The sequence below is a fragment of the Thermobia domestica genome, chromosome 13 (genome assembly GCF_964235325.1).
Source record: "Thermobia domestica chromosome 13, izTheDome1.hap1.1, whole genome shotgun sequence".
NCBI classification, from domain to species: Eukaryota; Metazoa; Arthropoda; class Insecta; order Zygentoma; family Lepismatidae; genus Thermobia; species Thermobia domestica.
This window is the reverse complement of record NC_137466.1, coordinates 193,092,047-193,113,871: the sequence shown is the minus strand read 5'-3', so window position 1 is coordinate 193,113,871 and position 21,825 is coordinate 193,092,047. Positions and strand designations below refer to the sequence as shown.

The 21,825-nt window shown below is 31.4% G+C and overlaps 1 protein-coding gene across 2 annotated transcripts in view; it reads left to right on the top strand.

Moving 5' to 3' along the window:
- The window catches only part of Gbeta76C (guanine nucleotide-binding protein subunit beta-2), an 84,107-nt gene extending 63,206 nt beyond the window's left edge, over positions 1-20,901 (top strand). For both annotated transcript variants that reach the window (XM_081737180.1, XM_081737181.1), the window contains exons 4-8: positions 1,739-1,872; positions 2,750-2,915; positions 8,226-8,427; positions 10,160-10,376; positions 12,058-20,901. In XM_081737180.1, the coding sequence (XP_081593306.1) occupies positions 1,739-1,872; positions 2,750-2,915; positions 8,226-8,427; positions 10,160-10,376; positions 12,058-12,164 (826 nt within the window). In that variant the 3' untranslated portion in view covers positions 12,165-20,901. The remainder of the gene's footprint in view (positions 1-1,738; positions 1,873-2,749; positions 2,916-8,225; positions 8,428-10,159; positions 10,377-12,057) is intronic.
- Positions 20,902-21,825: the final 924 nt, after the last annotated feature.

Here is a 21,825-nt window from a genome sequence, read left to right as displayed (position 1 = left end):
CGTAAAAAACATCCCCAAGAGTAAACTACTTTATAGACTTTTTCATGCAAAATGATTTATTCCTATTATAGAATTGTAAATTAAATATGTATTAGTCAAATAATAAAAAAAATAAACAACAACTTTTGAACAATTTGCTCGAAAAAGACACTCCAAAGAGTAAATTATCCCCTTGTAAATGATTTGTACCATATTACAGGCTTCTTAACGGGACATTTATTTATAAAATATGAATAAAATATGAGTCGTTTTTCAGAAAAGCATCCGGGAAAAATACCCTCAAGAGAAAAAAAAACGTAAATATTTTAATAAAAATTTATTTATACCACATTATAGGTTTCTTATTAGTACGTTTATTTATAAAATATGAACAAAATTGCCTGAGTGGGTTTTGAGAAAATCTCTTATTATAAAGGTAACCAAGAAAGTTCTGTTACTTTTTCACCCACCACATTCGAACATTGATATGTCACCCAAGACGTACCTGGAGGATCAAAAATAATCCCCATCAGCACCGACGATCTTCTGCCAACATTCTGGAAGGCCATAAATTCATCGTGGTAGAACTTGGTGGACCGTGAAGCGAAGAATATATCAAGTGCATTTTGCACCTCTATTGTGGATTTAAATGGCGTCCTCTAAGGTAATTATCCAAGGAATGGAATAGCTGATAATCGGACGGTGCAATGTCCGGAGAGTGTGGCAAATGCAATATAGTGTTTTCCGTCCAAGGCGTAGAATGGTGTCCCGGGTCATCCTAGCCACGTGGAGCTTAGCATTTTATTGTAACAGAAGGACCCCTTTGCGATTCAGAAGTGCTGGCTCCAGAGTTTTGAGTTTTTTTTTTTTTTTTTTTTTGAACACGGCTCAACTGCTGATAGTACACAGTTGCATTGATGCTCTGACCAGCTGGTAGCAGTTCCCGATGCACGATGCCGCGAGCAGTCCACCAAACACACAGGACTTTCTGGTGCAGTGCTGGTTTCGGTTGTTTTGGAATCGGTTCATGGGATGCTAACCAATAATAACAGCGCCGTAGAGCTTTGTACAGGATCTACTTCCCATCATATGTCAACACCCTGCCTAGAAGTGGCTCCTTCCTCAGACGAGACAGCAAAGAAACACAGTTGTCTGCTCGCGTTGCCTTCTGGCCCGGAGTCAAATCATGTGTGACATCGAACCAACTTGTATTGCTTCCCAAGTTGATGGAGGTTCTGCCGAACCTCCACTCACACAGAATTGTAGTACCAGTTCTTCACACGTCTGGCCATTGTTCGCCTCAATTGCTGCCTGAATATCTTTATTTTGTACATGTGTTGGTCTTCCGGCACGTGGTGCGTGTTTGAGTGTTTCGTTACCGTCCTTAAACTTGTTAAACTATCGCTACACTGTCCACGTAGTCAAGACACCCTCACCAAAGGCCTGGCATATCTTCCGCCCCGCTGCAACGGTGTTTGACCCAGTTTGAACTCGTACAGCATATGCGCCCTTATGACGCTCTGTGGAGATCCCATGTTCACTCTGTTCTTACGCAAGTTCATGGTGTAACTGAACTGCCACAACCAGTTAGTATGTTGGATATACCCACACCAACAACTGATCGTCGCCATAGCTCTATTCACATACAACTAACGGTGTGAGGGCCAATTGAGTACAGACCTCCACAAAAGCGACAGAACTTTCTTGGTTATCTTTACAGTTTCTATTGTCTATTGATCAAATATTTTATTTCTCATAGACATGCTGTTTCTGGTTCACTGGATGGAAAACTTATAATTTGGGATACGTGGACTGGAAATAAGATTCAAGTCATCCCTCTGAGATCTTCTTGGGTCATGAGTGTAGCTTACGCAAAAACAGGAAATTATGTAGGTAAGTCAAATATTGTTAAAAGAAAATTAATTCCATTGCTAATGGGATACAGAATTTCAAATTGCCAATACCAGGTTAAAAGATAAATACATAATTAAACATTATCTGACCATTTGAGTTAATGTATTGATTAACAGATTTTAACAAAAGTTTTCTACATTCCTAATACTTGTTACAATTTTATCAAACTATATGGAGATATAGAGGACTTATTTTTGGTTTCAAGATATTTTCATTTTTCAAAATATGGTTATATCTCCAAGTATTGACTGTCTCTTGGACATAGCACTTTAATAATGAAATGTATAAAAGTTATTTATTCGAAGATCAGAAAGTCTTTGTACAGCTGGAACGAGTTCTTAGAAAAATTACTGGCAAAAATTATAGTACTTTTTCTTTATACAAAACTACAGTATTTCTAGGTTTCAATACTATAACACTAAATTATTGTAAACTTTCAGCTCTATGTCAAGTTTCTATTGTTTGTCACAAAACAATAACAGGCACGTATAAAGTAATAGACAAATTATATATATATATATATAATCTTCACAACAATATATGTTAGTACTATGTAATAAGTTTCTTATACACAAGTAAAGCAGCAGAAGCATAGTTAAGAATCATATTTAAAAAGTATCAACTTAAGGGTTACTTTTCAAAGTTTATTAATCGAGTATTGGTATATAATCAATACAATATAGGTAATATTGTTGATAATTTTTTGTAGTAGCCTAGTATGTTACCAGCAAAGATCACTTGTGTAATACTATTTATTGAGACATACGCTCTATAGAAGAGTAGAATTATTTCATAATTTATATGACATTCTTATTTGTAAATATAAATATATTTTGTTTTTGATTGTCTTTAACAGCATGTGGAGGCATGGACAATATGTGTACAGTATATGATCTAAACAACAGGGACAGCACAGGAGTAGCTAAGATTGTTCGAGAACTTGCTGGCTATGATGGATTTTTATCTTGTTGCCGGTTTCTAGGAGATAAAAAGATTCTTACTGGCTCTGGAGACATGAAAATGTTCGTACAAGTTACAGTTTCTTTTCATTTCCTGTCTTAAAGCATACAAATAGTTTACATATGTGTATATGCTGTTTTATAGTTTGTTTATTTGTTGTGATGGTCAATCTATTTCCTGCAAAAATAATTAAAATATGGTAATTAATTATAATACAAGTGAAAAAATTATTGTTTTGTCGGAATCGAGAATGCACATAGAAAACCAAGAAAACTTGCACAAAATAAAAGGAAATATACTCAATTTCCATAATTATAATTAAAAACAAAATGAACAGAAATATATTTTAAAAATTATTCCCAGTTAGTGACTTAGTAAAATAATTTAGATTTCAAATTAGAATTAACTCATAAAATAACAGTCTAATGTTTAACATAACGATTTAAATATTTTTCACATATTGTTATAAGATGATAACATGACAGATTTGGCATATTTCCTTCAAATAACTTGATACATTTACTTACTTTTGATAGTATAGGCAACTGTAACTTTTCGCGTTGTTTTGAAATTTTAATACGGATTTCTTAGTTAGATTTACCCTTTACACTACTCTGAAATTTCATTTTGGAATCTCTAAAATGAATTAAGATATAATTAAGATTACACCGACTTTAATAATAATAACTTTATTATTGATAAATCATTTATTCAAATGGTTTTGACAATAAAAAAATATAGTGAATATTGCTTAAAGAAATATAAGTAAAAGTAGAATTATTGAACCTAGGTGCAAGAAATCTGTCGTCATTAGTCGCATTAAGTTCGAAATGTGGAATATTAAGAAAAGTTACGTAATCGTGTATCTATTGCCTTATTTAGTGATAACCAAATTTATAACCTAGTAGTAACATTCATACATTTCTTATAATTTTCATTAACACTTATTGTAATTGGAGACTTTGTTAATTTATTAGTATCACAAGTATAATGAAACCCTGATATAGCATTTCCTTGCGTAAGATCCTCCCGTCCTTAATTCACTTACTAACTGAAAGAATTGTAGAAAGAGCTGGATGAACAGTTTATCTCCTGCTTTCCAGAGCTAGTGCTCATACAGGTGCCTTAGTAGCTTTATATATTTTCCCCTTTCATCTTGCAGGTATTCCCTGAATTTTAGGTGTGCAAATAAACTTCGTTAGAGTAGTAATTAATATACAAACTCCATAGATAACTATAAAACGATTTTTTAAAATTTCTCTGATCAGTAGTTATCACATCTATATTACTCCTACTATTTTTTCCGTTTTTAGAAGAGGCCATTGTAATACTTTGAACATATCGGAATCAGTATTTCAATACATCCTTCTTTGATAACTCCGGAGGTTGAGACCCCATTTTGCATTAATTCTAATTTTGATTTTTTGTCATTGTGTAGTATCTATATTTTATTTCTATCTGAGTTTGAAATAATTTCTCATATCGTAGTGCAAAAATTATTATTATTATTATTATTATTATTATTATTATTATTAATAATAATAATAATAATAATAATAATAATAATAATAATAAACTTCATTTATGTGCTGAGAATAGTTAAGAGCACTAATACAGCACTTTGTCATATACTTCAGTATTATTGTAACATTATAATATAGAAAAATAGACAAATAATAATTAGCTTTAATAAGAATGAATGCAAAAGTAAACTCTCAGAATATATCTGTGTCAATTTCTAAAACATTGAGACGTCAAGAAAGTAAAAGTAAAATAACTACTAAGTTATATTATAACTTCTATAATAAAGTTTTATTCTAAGATTTAAAATTATTGTAGTGATAAGTTGATAATAACACCTTTTGGATGCAACCCAAATATTATAATTAACTATTATCTTTCTCTTGTTAAAATCCTAGAGATTAAAATGTTTCCTGTTACTTAGTTGGAATAAAATTTTAGCCCTCGTGCCATATGTTGGAACTTTAAAATCCAGATTTCTTAAAATGTCGTCTGCATTACATCGGTTGTCAAGTATCTTTTCTACAAATGTAGAGTCAATCACTTTTGTCCTGTCCGATAGTGGTTCCAATTTATGTTAGGTCTTATAGATATGTTAGAGTAATAATCGAGTCCTAGCATAGTATTCTAATAAAGCACTCTTGAACCATTTTACTTTTGTTTACGAGAATCTGTGTTAAGGTATTCCAAATCACCGCTACATATTCTAGTTTTTATATAACAGTAGCTTATATAATAGTAGTTTATATATAAGTACATAATTGTCTCACTGACAAAAAGCAGGCCATTGATTTAACAGTTACTCAGTTATTTTCCTTGCTTTATTTTATATATATCCCGTATATGATCATTAAAATATAATGGCCTATTAAATGTTACATCTAAATCCTTTATTATGTCAACCTTTTTTGTATTATAGTATCTTTTATTTCGAATTGACTATTATCTTTCTCTTGTTAAAATCCTAGAGATTAGAATGTTTCCTGTTACTTAGTTGGAATAAAATTTTAGCCCTCGTACCTCGGATTTGTTAAAGTAAATCATACACCCTTTGTTTTCAAACAATTGATATTCATTCCGTTATCTTTACATTATATAATGATTCTGCTTAGTCTTCTTGTATAGCTTAGTGTTGTCCTCAATATTGTTTACTATTCTAAAAGCTTAACGTCATTAGCATAAAATAAAATGTTGGAATGGTTTTAAAATAATGGTAAGTCGTTAATAAAAATTGTAAAAAGTAATGGTCTCAGAGAAGAACCTTGAGGAACTCCATTATTGCTAGTGGATGAATCTGACTAGATATTTCCAATTTTTATTTGGTATTTTCTACCAGCTAAGTAACTTTCAAAAAACTTTAGCTGCAAGAGAACTACACCTATATTTGACAGTTTCTTTAAGAGTAATCTATGATCTACTGAATCAAAGGCTTTATTCATGTCAATATATGACATCTGTTTGCAGTCTATTATTCATTGCGTAGTAGTCTGCTGTTTCACAGAGGTTGGTTACGATTCATTACCTTTGTAAAAACCGTGCTTTGATTCTTGCAATATATTTTTTACATTAAGAAATTGTTTGTGAATGGTAATTTAAAAAAAGAAGCGAATATATTCAATAAGGTTATTGACCAACACTGGAATCACATAAACATGTTTCCATTTAAGTGAAAATAATCCAGTTCTTAATGAGGTATTGTTTATTTTTGATAGAACTAAAGATATTACTTTCGAATATGCTTTTCTGATATAATTAAGAATAATGTCAAGTCCCGAGGATGCTAATGACCGAACTCACCTATTATTTCACTAGCATAATTTTCACGTTTACTGGAATTGTTATGTTGTTGCTGCTCAGATTAGTAACTACTGCACATTCAATTACATTAACTTTTAGATTAAAATTATTATAAAATATATTTTTAAAACTTCAGCAATTTGCCATACTTCTGTAACAGTGATACCTTTAATATAATTCTATTTAGTGCATTATTGTATTGTGATTTTTTAAAATTATCCCAAAAGTACAATTTGTTGGTATAAATTCTATTTTCTGGCACGACAAAATAATATTTTTTACGTTTATTGCACATTCGTTTAACATTTTTTTCTTCAAGTAGAGATTTTTTTATATACGACTAAGTCATCAGTTTTCTTAATTTTACCAAGTATTTTTTAAGTTATTAATTAATGCTTTTAACTCTTTGGTAATCCAAGGAAGTTTATATTTCCTTTTTTATGCAATAGGGATTTTTTGGTACATTTGGTCCATGATACGATACTACTACTACTACTACTACACCAATAATAATAATAATAATAATAATAATAATAATAATAATAATAATAATAATAATAATAATAATAATAATAATAATAATAATAATAATAATATAATGATAGTAAGTAGAAGTTTGGGAATAATTTGTGATACATATTAGCCATTACATTCGTACCTTTTATCATCTTACCATATTCACAGTAGGCATAGCTATAGAGACATCAGTCCTTATTTTACAGCATGAACTATAAATATCGGCATTCTTTCAAGGATTAAGTTATTTAGGTGTATTACAACCCTTCATGAAGTCCAAATCAATTATTTTCCTTCCATTATATGAGCGTTAGGATTCATTTCTTGTTTCCTGTCAGGGAGTTAACATAATAATATTAGCAAATTCATCAATAGACTTCATACTTCATGATAGTTCTATGTAGTAATCCACTTCCGTTACATATCATCATCATCATCATCCGTGTTCTGCCATTACTGGGGAGTTGCTTGCCGCACTGCCAAACTTCCATGCGCTACGTCTTTAACTAATCTCTTCATCTTCATGTACGACATTTCTGATTTAATACTCTAGCTTATTTTAGTCTTTTCTCTTTTTGCTGCCGCCATGTCTTCTAGTACGTCCATCGTGATAATTTCCTTCTCAGACGATATCTCAATCATTTTCTCTTTCTCTTTTCAATTACATCTAACATTGTACTTTTCTCCTGTGCTATTTCTACCACCTTCTCATTCTTTTTTCCGTTCGATCCAGCTAATGTTCTCTACACCCACATTTCTAAAACCTCCAGTGTTTTTTAATCGGTTTTGAGTAACGCTTATGTTTCTGCCCCATAAAGTTCTATACTGCACACGAAACATTTATGAGTCATTTTCTTAACTCTTTAGTCAAGAACTCACATAATTCTTTTCTTCCTCTTCAATGCTTCTTTCGTCATTCTTATCTTTTCTTTTATTTCACGTTCTCACCAATAATACTACCCTGGTACCGAAAACTGGTCACCTGTTCTATTTATCTTCTACATTTATATTTGATACCGACCGTTTCGTTTCAGTTACCATGCCTTTTGTCTTTCTATAGTTTATTTTCATCCTGTATTCTTTGCAGCTCTTCCTAAAGTTTTTTTTTCTTTTACATCTTGTTAATGTTCTTTCCTATATATTATAATAGAAACCATATTTGCTGTTATAACAGGTATTATTTACAGGTTTATTTTATTTAGAAGTACTATTATAAGCCAAATATAAAATATGGTGAGAGAAAAGTACGGGGAAGAGAAAGATGAGATATTCAAACACAGTATAGCACACCAATATTGGCGATGGAAATACCATATGCATCTAGACTCATGCTTTTAGCCGAAATTTGCATTAACGATTACGAATATAATTTTCATTTGCGTTGATGAAGATAAGACTATATGAGTATGTAAGACAAAACGTTGAATGACTGATTAATTGAATTTTTGGTATCTTCAAAATTGTTTTGCTCTGTCATTCCTATAAAAACTCACATTTCCACATCTTTCGAAATAAAAATTATATAATTTGTTTTTCAGCTGTATGTGGGATCTTGAAGTTGGTAGGAAGATCCAAGAATTTGTGGCTCATGACGAGGACGTTGTTTCCATTTCACTGTCACCAGATGAAAACACTTATGTAACAGGAAGTGTGGACAAAACCTGCAAACTGTGGGACCTTCGAGAACAAGCATGTAAGCAGACATTTTTCGGACATGAAGGGGATGTCAACTCAGTGTGTGTAAGTATCTTCTTCTCTCAGATATTATCAATACTTAGTATTTAAGAGGCTTCGTCCAAGAACTAATGGTGTTCCCTTATATTTATTTCTTCACTCTTTGTTAATTATTCAATAACAACAGACAATAACGGGTAATCGTACATAATGAACACATATATTATTCTAAATGAATGTCAACAAAATTTTGTCGTGATCACTGCTGTACGTGTTTATAGCTGATAATTCCGACGAATTGCACTGTTGTCTTCTATGTGATGTTAATTTGCAAGAGAGTGATATCACAGTATTGCGAGTGATGATAATATTTAGCAAGAAATATAAGTAAAAGGCTAGTGCTCAAGGCGCCTTCTGCTTATATTTCTTGCTAAGATTTAGTGATATTCATTTGGAACAACAAACAATTTAATAATTTTGGAAAGTAGGTCAGTTAATTTCCTATTTGGATTGACATAAAGCCAAAGAGTATATTGGATGCAAAGCGTAGCTTGTCGAAAATATGTCATACAGCTAAAATGACAGCTTGAATATTGTCATCAGTTAACATTCAGGGATTAGAAATGAAATAAAAGTTTTAGGCTTTAGTTGCATTTGACATCATAGTACAGCCTAACGGGACTCGAGTAACTTCTGCCTAACAAGATCTCTTGATTGTAATGTCAGTATAGTTACCCTAATATTGTAACTGTAATGTACTTACTAATAATATCTGCTGCGGTAAATCTCTAGTTGAATTAATTTTACACTTTCTACTCTTCCTTTCTTCTTCCGAGATAATGCGTAGCTGGACTCTCCTAGGTGCAAATGCTAAATGCATTCTATCAACGACGGCAAATGAAATAGACTCAGGATCATAGATGTTGAATTTTAGTGATTGGAAACATACGGCCTGCTCTGATGAAACCAGATTCCTGGTATATTATAATGGAAGAGTGCACATACCCCAATTAGCGTCGGAAGCTATGGCACCTGAATGTACTGCTGGGTAGAGACAGGACGATGGTGGTAGTATAATACTGTGGGGGATGTTTTAATGAGATACAGTTAGTATAGAGCCTATTATTCCAGTAGGATAGATTCTAGTAACTGTTAAGTATCTGAACATCGTACGAAACAAGTGCAACTACTCATGCTAAATTGTCAGCTGTATCCCCTTCGGGACAGTCATTAAGGACAGAAATTTTCTTTTCTTTCTTTCTTTTTTTCTTAAATATTAAGTTATGATATGTCTAAGTCTCTTAATAGGAAGCAAAAGATGTAAAAAGTATAGTATACCAAATAAAATGCTAACAGTATTTGTGTTATAATTCCTATTTATTTCAAATGTTTATTTTCGCTACTTTAGTCCATCATAATTTTGTTTTATTTGCCAATAATGTAGGGATAATCAAGCTCTTTTTATTTATAAAGAACTATATAGTGTATAATGTGTTTTGTGTGATCTTTTCTTAACATTTATTTTTAAGAAGTAAGTTGCAAATAATTTACTTAACAAGATATTTAAAGGTTTATTTCTTTTTACTATTCCTACAATAGTAAACTCTAGTCGAGAGCAATGAAGCTGAGTTTCAGCTAATTGCTTTTAGTCACGATTTTCAAGTTTGAAAATATTACGCTTACTTTTTAAAAAGATATATAATTGAATCAAACTTGTTTTGAAAGCATTTTTTTTTTTTTTTTTTTGTTAATTTCTCTATCCCATATGTGATGGATTGATTATTGATATGTTTTTTAGTATCATCCCTCGGGTTTTGGATTTGCAACGGGATCTGAAGACAAGACTGCACGGTTGTATGATTTCCGCTCTGATCAAGAACTTGCGGTCTATTCGTCGCCCAGTAAAGCTTCAGGTTTTACTTCCTGTGCCCTCTCGTTGTCTGGAAGGTATATTCTTTGCGGAAGTGATGACAACTCAGTTCATATTTGGGATACACTGAAGAAACAGCATAATGGTAAATAAACTTAACATGTAATCAAGTATATTTCTTTTCAAGGTATGAAAAGAGTACATATTAATTCTGTGAATTAAACTCTCTCTGCACTTCGCAATTCTGCACTCTCTCAAATTCAAGGAATTTCAACTTCCTTTTATTCTTTGTAACACAAGGGAGAGGGCGCCGATTTCTTAGTAACTTTCGGGTGGGGTGGGGGGGGCATTCAGATATGTGTTTGGATGCAGACAAGGATCTAAGAAGGCATATATAAAGATTTTAAGACAAATTGAATTCAAATTATGCCAAATATTGTATATACATTAAAAAATACATGTAAAAATACATATTCATAAAAATGCTTAGGGTTCACATGAGCATTGGGAGGGCATGGTCTCCCAGCCCTCCAGGATCGGCGCCCTTGGGGTGGAAGAGTAAAATAATATAACTATCGCCCTTGCTTACATTAGTGAAATACAATGGCGAATTTTGAGAGAATCACATCGGTAAAAACTTAAATTTTATCGTCTGAAGCTAAAAGAAGAAAGCTTCATCTTCAGAAACTTACAAAGGTTAGTACAGTCAATGACAAAAGTTCTTTTCGTTTGATGAAATTAGTTTCGTAAATAATTTCAGTATGGAATAACACTTTGAGTACAGTTTTAGAAAATTAAAAAGAATGAATTTTCTGTACTTTCAAGTCATAACACTGTTGTACGTTCTATCCATACCACCGTTATTCAGAAAATAAATTTTTAGCAAACGGAAAGAACTTTTGTCGCTGACTGTAGATAGGGTGAACTTTCTTCCCTTAGCTGTAGCGCTAAAATTTTATTTTTTGTTGGTGTAACTTCCCTTAAGAGTTTCCACTAGTTGAAATCTTACTTTTGTAACTTATTTTATTGTATCTCAACATTAATTTCGTAAAAGGAAGATATCAGGGTGTTTCAAAACAACACCGACAACGTTTGGAAGGTGGTTCCTGACACCAAGATAAGACAAAGAGTATAGTCCGGGTGCACAAACGCTTCCTTTCGGAGCTATAGGCTGCCGAAAACATGTAAAAATGAACTTTGAAGATCCATAGCTCCAAAACTATGGGACCTACCGTAGTCGGGTCAAGACTTCACTTAGGAACTAGTATGTGCCCTATCTAAATATTCAAATTTTAGAATCCTCCGGTACTTCCGCAACAATTTGTATAGAAATAGTTGGAGAGTATTTCATATTATATGCCCGTAGCCAAACTTCCTCTATAAAAATTGTTGCGTGAGTACTGCAATGGACTTATGGATATTTAAAGTTCATTTTTTTTTCATATTTTCCGCAACCTAGAACTCCGAAATGACGGATTGCTACACCCAAGTTTTTTTAATCTTATCTTGATATCCGAAATGACCTCCCAAATGTTGTCGGTGTTGTTTTGAAACACCCTGTATAAGAAAAATATATGTAGTTCAAAAAGATTACCTAAATTTTCACAATATTCTCATGTCGATATTTATCGGTAACTTGCTTCTAAAAATCAACTATATTATGAAACGTTTTTATATTTTTCGATTATTTTATTATTTCTTTTTTCATATTCAAGAAGCAAATTTTGCTCTTTCGAATATATATATAAAGAAACAATCAAAATGAATTTTTCTTTAATCGATTAAAGTAGAAAAAGAACTTAAATTTCTTTTTCTTTTCATTCTAGGAATGTTAACAGGACACGAGAATAGAATAACATCAATTTCAATGGCTGACAATGGAGTAGCTTTAGTATCAGCATCATGGGACCAACATCTGCGAGTGTGGGGGTAGAGAACATCTAATCATCTCTCGCTCGCGTTTTTAATTTTATCTTTATTATTTATTTCTGATATTTATTTACTTTTTGTGTGTACATAAAAACACATATTATGATCAAATAATAGTTTATTCATGTAGTAGAGAAGGACTAGAACATGAGACGACAATCAGAAATAACATATTTTTCCTATTGATATATTAAAAATAAATAAAAAACCTATATTTTAAATGTATCTCATAAATTATATATAAAGACTTTGGTTTTGTAGAAATTTTATAAATTGATTCTTTTAGGGAATGTTTTTTGATGTAATTTAACTAGAAAAAAGAAGTTATAGAGGTAGAAAATTAGGACGTTTTGTAATGGTTTTTTAATAGAACAAATAGAAAAAAATGTATTTTATAGAAAAGTTAGAATTTTGTAAAAGAGAATATGTATATGAAATGTTATTTTCGATCATATATATTTTATGAAATAAAGCAATACATGTTTATACTAACGTTAGAAGTGACATTACGTTTCTACTAATTTATAATAACTAACTAATATATATAAATCTAATCTTAATTATGATAATAATACGATCCTTTAACTAGCTAATGAGTGTTACTGTTGTCTTTGACTAAAATCTCTATAATCTGGTCCTTCTACTGTTTATGTTATACACGTGACATAATACGTAAGTCTGCTGTGATGTATTGTATAACCGCCCTACTACCTCTACAAGAATGATAAGTTATTCATGTGTTTGACTGTGACTGTATGTAATGTAGTTCTTAAATGTACTACTTTTTATCTTGTAGTAATAACAGTGATGTTTGATGTTCTTCACATTTCGTTCTTTGTACTTAAAAAAAAGTGCATTTAACAAACGCTATTATAATACAGGGCTAGCATAAATGATTCATTCAGTTTGAAAAGGTTATATTTTGAAAAGTATTACACACATGAAAGATATATGAAAAGAACCAGGCACTCACCAAGTTTATACATCCTTTACAAATATTCAATATATATGCCTCCTTTGGTGACACGACACACGTCCAGACGATACTCAAGCTAATTCCATACATTTTGTAGCATAGTCTTGTCAAGTATCTGCACTGCAGCACTGGTGTATTCTTTGAGCTCGACTAAGGATTGCGGTAGCGGGAGTACATAAACAAAATCCTTAACGTCTCCCACAGGAAGAAGTCACAGGGCGTTGAATCAGGAGATCTGGGAGGCCAGAGGAACAAACCTAAGTCATTCTCATCAATATGCCCAATCCAGCAATGCGGAAGTTCATCGTTTAGGTAGCCATGAACTGAGATGTACCAATGAGGGGGTGCCAAACTCTACACAACACAAACTTGGTGAGTTTGTGGCTCTTTTCATCTATATTTCATGTGTGTATGTGTATTACTTTTGAAAATATAACCTTCTCGAAACGAATGAACCATTTATGCTAACCCTGTATTTTAATTACGCTAACGTTCCACAGTAATTGTATTCGAAATTAAATATAGTCGAAGATAGCTGTGTGATACTAAATAGCATTGATACATATAAATCAAAAATGTCTTGTGGCAGTAAAGCAATGTTAAATTTCTTCTAGTGGTGAGTCTTGATATGACAGACATAAAAATATCTTAATCAAAGCACAAGCTACGTACATGATACAGTTAAAACCTAGTAGACCTATAATGAAATTTTGGGGACCTCCGAAATAGTGAAATTCTGTTATACTGAAATAAGTCAATTCTCAAGAACTCGCTTGTTTTTATATCCACAACCGGATTTACATTACTTCAGGATGAATCACAGACAAAACATATGAAAAATAATTAAACACTGAAAGTGTGTAAAGTATCAGCAAGAAGTGGAATCGCTCAGCATTCATTCATCCATTCATTCTACAACTCTTTGCTATAATAAAGGTACATATTAAGGAATTCTTAAGGGGAAATATTCAAATCCTTAATTATTGCAATTATTTTTTTAAAAAAAATATTTTATAATAGAAGATAATCTCTCTTGGCTATGGATACGACTTAATAATAATTTCTGAATTTTTTGCATTGGAAAATGCGCAAAGCTTATTGGCTACTTTCAAATCGCCCGACAGATCGCTTACATATATGAAAAAAATGGCTACCATATCATCTGAATACTAAAACGATCTAATAGAAAATATTTATATTATGAAGCAGGATGAATTTTAATTGTATTTTTAAACGAAAAGATTAAATATAGTCAAAAAGGCGAAATTTTCATTTGTTATCTTGAAAGTTTGAAATTCGTTAATATGAAATGTTTTAACACACATTAAATAGGGAAAAGGGTAGGAATCTAAGAGTAATTTCGTAATTCTAAATACTTCCTTACTGGTATTCGTTGCAGTGACATTTTACTGTGATGACAAACAAAACATAATAAAAGTGTCACATATAGACATTTAACTTTCGTAATTCGAACAGTTCGTCAATGAAAGGAAGAGAAAAGTAGACAAAGAATTGCCAATACAGAAGTCTAATATAATAATACACTGTAGAGTTGACAGCGATATATCATCATACATTTGTTTGTAGTATAAGGTAGCCAAATGTTCTGAAAATTCACGATTATCCATTTTTTTCTCTATTTATATTGGGAAGTCTAGAAAAAAGCTTTCGGGGAGCCTTTTTGTTCCAGTTTCTTTAATTGTCTCATTATGAAGTACTCACCTGATACCTTTTTTGCAAAATATTTCATAATTCAAGGTATCCTGACACTTTTTCCTCACAAAATGCTATTGTTAGCACTGCCATATTTAAAATATATATACTAGAACGCGCTATACCTCCTCCAGTTGTTTTGGTGGGATTACTTTATTGTCCTGCCTATTTAGTTTAGTGTTTGTTGGTAATTATGGAAGGAGTATTTTTGTTAATGAAGATTCAGAGGACAGACGAGAGAAATAGGCTCTTAAATTGACACTTCATGTTCGGTACTTCAGATTTTATATGGTAATTACAGCATAAATTGTATGAACTTTTATTACTGCACTATAAAAACCTGTGGCAATAAGACAAGAAGTTCAAAAAAATATCCTTGGTTCTAAGCATCATAAACTTGTGCTTTTCGTTCCTTCTCTTCTTCTTCTTTACATTAAGTTGAAGTAATTGGTAATGCTTTAACTAGATTTATATCCATCTTTGTGGCAATAATTACAGGTACGTATAATTTTCCTATGTGTTGAGATTTATTCCATGGGAGACAATGGCATCATTTAGGGAAGTAGGGGGCAATCGCTCCCCTGAATTTGAAATGCATGTACATGTTAATTAATGCTAGAATAATATATTGATTAAAAAAAAAAAAAAACGAATTACTTATGACCGTAGAGAGACTCTTCCCTCCCTCTCCCCTCTTCAAACAAAAGCTGAAATGACAGTACTGGCGAGAGAGTAAAATTATTTTGAAAATTAGGAGACGTGCCCCTGATTTTCATTTCATGAATTTGATTATCCTAATTTGGTGTTCATTTTCTTCTCTATATTTCGTTGACAAATGGTTCGAGTTCCATCGGGAGGTGTTTTACTTTCGTTAGCTGTCAGGTAAGTATCTTCAATTTTGACTTTTATACACACATATTTTTTTGTGAGAAACGAAAAAATAAAAACATTTAAACATCTATGGAAGAAATGATATATTTCAAGCAGACTATCTGGTTCATCTGCCTTTGAAATATTTAATGAACATTTTTTTCTAAATATTTGCTGTTAATGCTATAGGATACATAGTTTAAATTTAACTTCCTATCTTGTATCTCAGCTTAGGTGATTCACTTTGTTGGTTTCAGTGTACTTTGCCACTTACTTCCGTAATATGTCTTCCTTCACCTGGAACTATCCTAGAAAACTTAATAAAATCTTAATAATCGCAAATTGTAGAAACGATGTTTTCCTTCTACGCTTTCCGATGATTAAGGTTTTACTATTTTTTCTATGATAGTTCCACATGAAGCAGAAACCCAACAACGTGCTGAATTTAGTAATTTTGAGATGTTACTAAAGAAAGTGGCAGAGCACTCTGAAACCGACTAAGTGAGTCACCTAACCTAAGACACACGGTAAGAAGTTCCATATTTTAAAATAATTTAGAATGTATATTATCTTCTACAGAAACGATAGGAAATACATAAATATACTTGAGTTAACTGCACTGCAGTTCCTTATTTTTCTTCAGCTATTTTTCAAAGTTCTTTAGGACTTCTGAAGTTTTACATTAGTAATAAAGCCAAATCATATCCAGTCTTGACACTTAGTAACATCATCAGATGATCAAAGCAAAGTTTAAAAATGCCATGTTTGTTCTTATAAACACATAAGGTTAAGATTTGATCGGAATTCGTGGTGATGGGCAAGTGTCCACGAGGGAACTTAATTTAATTTTCGTGATATAGTATTAAGATATTTAAAGATTTTTGTACACTTGAGATTACTATATGAAACTTACGATAGTATAACTGATATTTTGGCCATATGACACTGAATGTTAAGATTTTCCCTAATTGATGACAAAACTTATTTTGTTTTCCATCACTGGGAATTCTGTTTCTACAATGGAACTAGTATTTGGCTTAAGATCTCTAACTATATCAAATTATCAGATCAAGAATATACTTGCTCTAATTAAGAATTCTGAATGTAATTCATGATTCGTCGATCATTTAAAATCAACCCCATTTTTAGAAAAAAAAAAAAAAAAAGAATTGAATTTTACTGGATTCAAAGAGCCTATCCGGATGCAATGATATGAACAGACTTCGGGGGAGATGGCTGAAATTCAGCTCAAATGTAGAAGAGATTATATAGAGCCTATATTCCAGAAGCAAACTGTCTTTAAATGGATGGAACATAGTCAAAAAAGCACGAAACATGAACATTAACGTCAATGGAAGAAATCAATGAAAAAAAAAAAAAAAAAAAAAAAAATGAAGTCGTCCACCTATCTGTAAAACCATGGTAAGGAGATAGCTAATTAGAAGTTTATTGTAAAGACATAATGAAGAGCTTAAAAACAATGTATAACAAGTAAGGTAAATATGAATAGAATATTGTCAAAGTTGAGTAAAATCAATAATAATGATAAAGTGTATACATCTGCGAATTATCCAGGGCGCTTTACGCGAGGTTACGTGCTTGAAATATCTCACATCTGGATTTGGAATCTCCAGATTCGATTTAGCATGCAACGTGACTTTTGACCTGATCATATGACACAGTCTAGTGCTTATGTCAAACCAGATAGGCCCTTTACGGCACCACTCATATCCGGATTCTTTTAGTATACTGATAACACTTTACCTAATTTAGAGGATCAGTTTTCACGTTGTTTTCTGCAGCAGATCTACCTAGGAATCTACCTTTCTTTTTATTACTGCAGTAAATTTCTGATAACTATTTATATGTTGCATCTTAAAAAAATGATGAGACATCCATACAATTTTCTCTTTTGCACTATATAAGCCATTGTCTTTTTGATCAAAATAACCCATAACAGACTTTCAAAGTGCAATGACCTATTTATTTATTTATTACACATATTCTTCAAGCAAATCGTATCAAATAGCTTAAATTTTGGTATGAAAAGCAATAGAACATTGTGTATTGCTCTAACTTGAAGCAGAGATCAGTACGCCTCCATCATCGATCAACCTAGTACTACGCTCTTTAACCACCTCGCCTTAACGGAAATTCAACATACAGACTGTATATTGCAAGAAGTGTATATAAACGTGAGTTGTTTGGTTAAGTAATTTTCTTTGTAGTACTATTAAGTATTTTCTTTCTAGATTTTAACTTAAATATATTTTAGAAACAATATATAAATACATATAAATTATTTACTTATATTTTAACTTTTCGGCCTATTTATTTCCCTTTCGAAGATAAAAATAGAAGATAACACATTCGATCCTCCTTGTCAACATCCCTGGCTACTTGTGATCATAGATGATCAATCGTTAAAGTATCTCAGAATAACGTGAAACATAGGCATGTGTCTGTATATTCCCCAATAAAACTTCATCAAGATCAACAAAAGATTATCCATTTTCCAATATATTATTTTCTTATATATTGCCATAAACTTGTGTTTCTGCTGGTCTGCATTTTGTTATATGTAATTCTTTAATTCTCTGAAATAACATTTTATCTGATTTTTAACATAGATAACTCAACAAAATGGGTACGTGTAACTATTATAGTGAGAGGGCGAGCGAATTTTAATTATCTTTGTGCACGTAAATTTCTGACTACCCTATGGCGGGGAAATCTTCCAATATGAACTAGCCGTTGCTGGTTTCATACAGAGGAAAGCTATCCAACTTATAGACTATATAAACATAAAAGGGAGACATGTTTTTGCAGTGAAAAATGTTTGTATTGTTTTCTTCTATTGATATCACATTTTCGATGGAAGCCATTTGCAGTGCTTCCATATACTGCAATGCGATATGTGAGTTAGCTCACATGTAGAAAACTGTTCAACTAAGCTTTTCACAGGCCTAAACTTTACGGTAGATTATTTAAAGTGATTCACTCATACTATATAGAAAATGGCTGGTGTCATACGAAAAGAAAGAAAGAAAAAGCGATCTGAGTAATCAACTGCTCCACGTTCAAAATTCATTTGTACTTCTTTTGAGAGATAATAGTACAATGATCAGCGAACAGATTAATTCAAATGTAATTTATTTGGCACACGGAGATAATATTATACTTTGTTTAAGTTTCCGAATATACAATTCAAATGGCCCAAGCCGGTCCAACACTATATGCAAAAGGAAATGTATAGAGTAAGTACATATTTTTAGTACCAATTGCACATTTCTTTCTCACAAAGGTACCTGGCAACCAACTGAAAAAAATACAAAAGCGGAAGGAAGTATTTGACATATTAAAAAAATAAAAAAGAAAGAAAAAAGAAAGGAATGTGAAATGATTAATTAGTTCCGTGTGTGTGAAGTGTAGCCAAATCCTGTATTGAAGAATAAACATGGATTTAAATTACAGTGACAATTATGATATTTCGTATCAAAGAACAATACAGATTTATTCACTTGGACTAATCTTAGTATTGCCTGCTGTTTAATATTGGCAGAAATTTTCAATGGGAACTTCCATCTTCCTTAGCAGCATTTTCTCAATGCATCGACAGCAAATTCATTAAATCACATGACATCCATCGCTGTGGTATGGAAGTATCAAAACCATTATTTTGTATGAACATTGCAGACTTTGCATAAAATTGTCCTCTGCTGACTGAACGCTGGACTGGTTTTGAGACTATGTTGAGGAAAGTATGTAAAGTAAATTCGTTTATGATTTGAATCAAATTGATATTTCAAATTTGTTATATGAGCTACTAGAAAGAAATTATGTTTTCACATACGTCTAAATAATGTTAGTTATTTCTGAGGCTCATGAATAGGGGCTGCTGCGCTCCCACTGCATTTTAAGAAAATATGTTTTGTAAAATTTCGTAACGAAAATGGTAAGGATAGTTTACAATAATATACGTCTATCCGCTCTGTAGCATCTATGTGCAAGCTGTATTTAATCACAATATTTTAAGTCAACTAACTAATTCTTGCATTTATAAAAGTTTATTTTAAAGGATGTGTGAAGAATTTATTTCTTACTCCATTTAAATCCTCAAAATAATAATAATAATAATAATAATAATAATAATAATAATAATAATAATAATAATAATAATAATAATAATAATAATAATAATAATAATAATAACCATATCAGTATTGTTTAGATAGTGGAGACAGCACAACATTTATTTCATAAGTTATATTGGCAATACTGTAATAAGTTTCTCAATAATAATTTTAATCACAGGTGGTTTTATAAGAGAAATAGATTTCCTAAAAAATACCACATTTATATAAAGTTATAAACAAGACAAGTTCCATCTAACATTAAATGTTGGTGTCTGATACCGACTTATTGGTATTAATGTTACTTAACATGTCCAAATGTATCGCATCATAGTACATTATGTGGAATCCATATTGAAATATTCAAATAGGTAGTGTGTCCACCATATTCATGTATATCTGTTTAATTACATAATTCATTTGCCACATTTTATAAATGGCTATACTGTTGAAGTAATAAATTAACAAAATATGATTTTCGAAATTAGTTGTTGAACGTAGTCTATAGAATTGATGAAGCCGAAACAACTTAAATTGGAATTGTGCTTCGAAAATTCGTGATTAAACAAATTTTGTAAAAGGTAATTTTTACATTTTCTTCTGCTTATATATACAAGTAAGTCGAACGTTTGTTTTGACATATTTGTTTTAATTATGTATTTTGTTTCCGAAAGGTATCTATATTTCTATTGTTATGTTCAGAAATGGTGTTCCCTGGAAATCGTATTTACTTAGTGATACAATAGGAAGCATAGTGATTAATTAATCATAGACTCGCCTTAAGCTTCCGTTTAGTGAGAATTTGAACAGTTTCAAAGACTCTCTGCCTCTGTTCTCAGAACTGTTAAAAAATAACTTGCGCTGTCGTATGTATTACACTGTAAAGTATCTTCTCGTAGAAACAAGAAGATTGAGTAAACGGACCTGTTCCTTTTCCTTCTTGGCCTCTCTCTGTGATGTCCAAAACGTGAAACTTTAAGAACTTTAAATCACTGGAAAATGTACTAATTACTTGTTCAAATAAAACTAAAACTGAATTTTAAAAAAAACTTGTTCCCCAATGGTGCTTGTACACAAAATATTCGCTATATAATCGATTTGTATTCCAATGCTTTAAGTTTTCAACAAGTTTTATATTTTATATATCACAGAGAACTCAAGAAAAAAATATAGATCCTCGTACTTAGTCTTGTCTTTACAAATAAGAAGATACTTCACATTGTAACATACGGCAGCTTATTAAGTTATTTTTTTAAGGCACTGAAGACAGCCAGAGATGCCATTTTCCGTTAAACGGAAGCTTGAGAGTCTATTTTATTAAAGGGACATCATTTTTGAATATAACTATACAAACAAAAACAATAGCTGAATATATGTAAAATGTGTGACAATTTTAAATAAGAATTAGAGAGTATATTTCAAAAGCGTGTTTCATATTGAAAATGCAACTACTGTATCCAGTGTTATTGTGAAGGGTAAAACATAAGGTGATCTCGACTATTTACGTAGAATTGTAATTTTAAATATTGAAGTGTGTTGCTGTTATTTGTTTAACATATGACTGTATAGAAATAAATCATTTATATAAAGTCAAAAATGTAGGCGTTATTCCACTAAAATTTGTTTTTGAGATGAATTACATGTTAATTACAGGTTTGTTTCGAATAAAACTGTTCTCCAGCCGCTTTTTGAGGTATTATTTCATGCGTTTAAAGTTAATTCTAAAGCACAGCAAAATAAATGATGAAATCGGCTCCCTCTCCCATATATCCTCTACTAGCTGAAATGGCTGGTCTTTGCATTGAAAGAATAGATTTATGAAAAATGTTTAAAATGTATATTTGAACTCCCTTTTTCCCCTTAGGATGCGTTTTTGAATCTAAAAATCTAAATGAAATTATAAGAATCCAGCTCTACCCAAGTAATTATACACTAACTAGCCAAAACATTATGATTATCTACTTAATATCTGG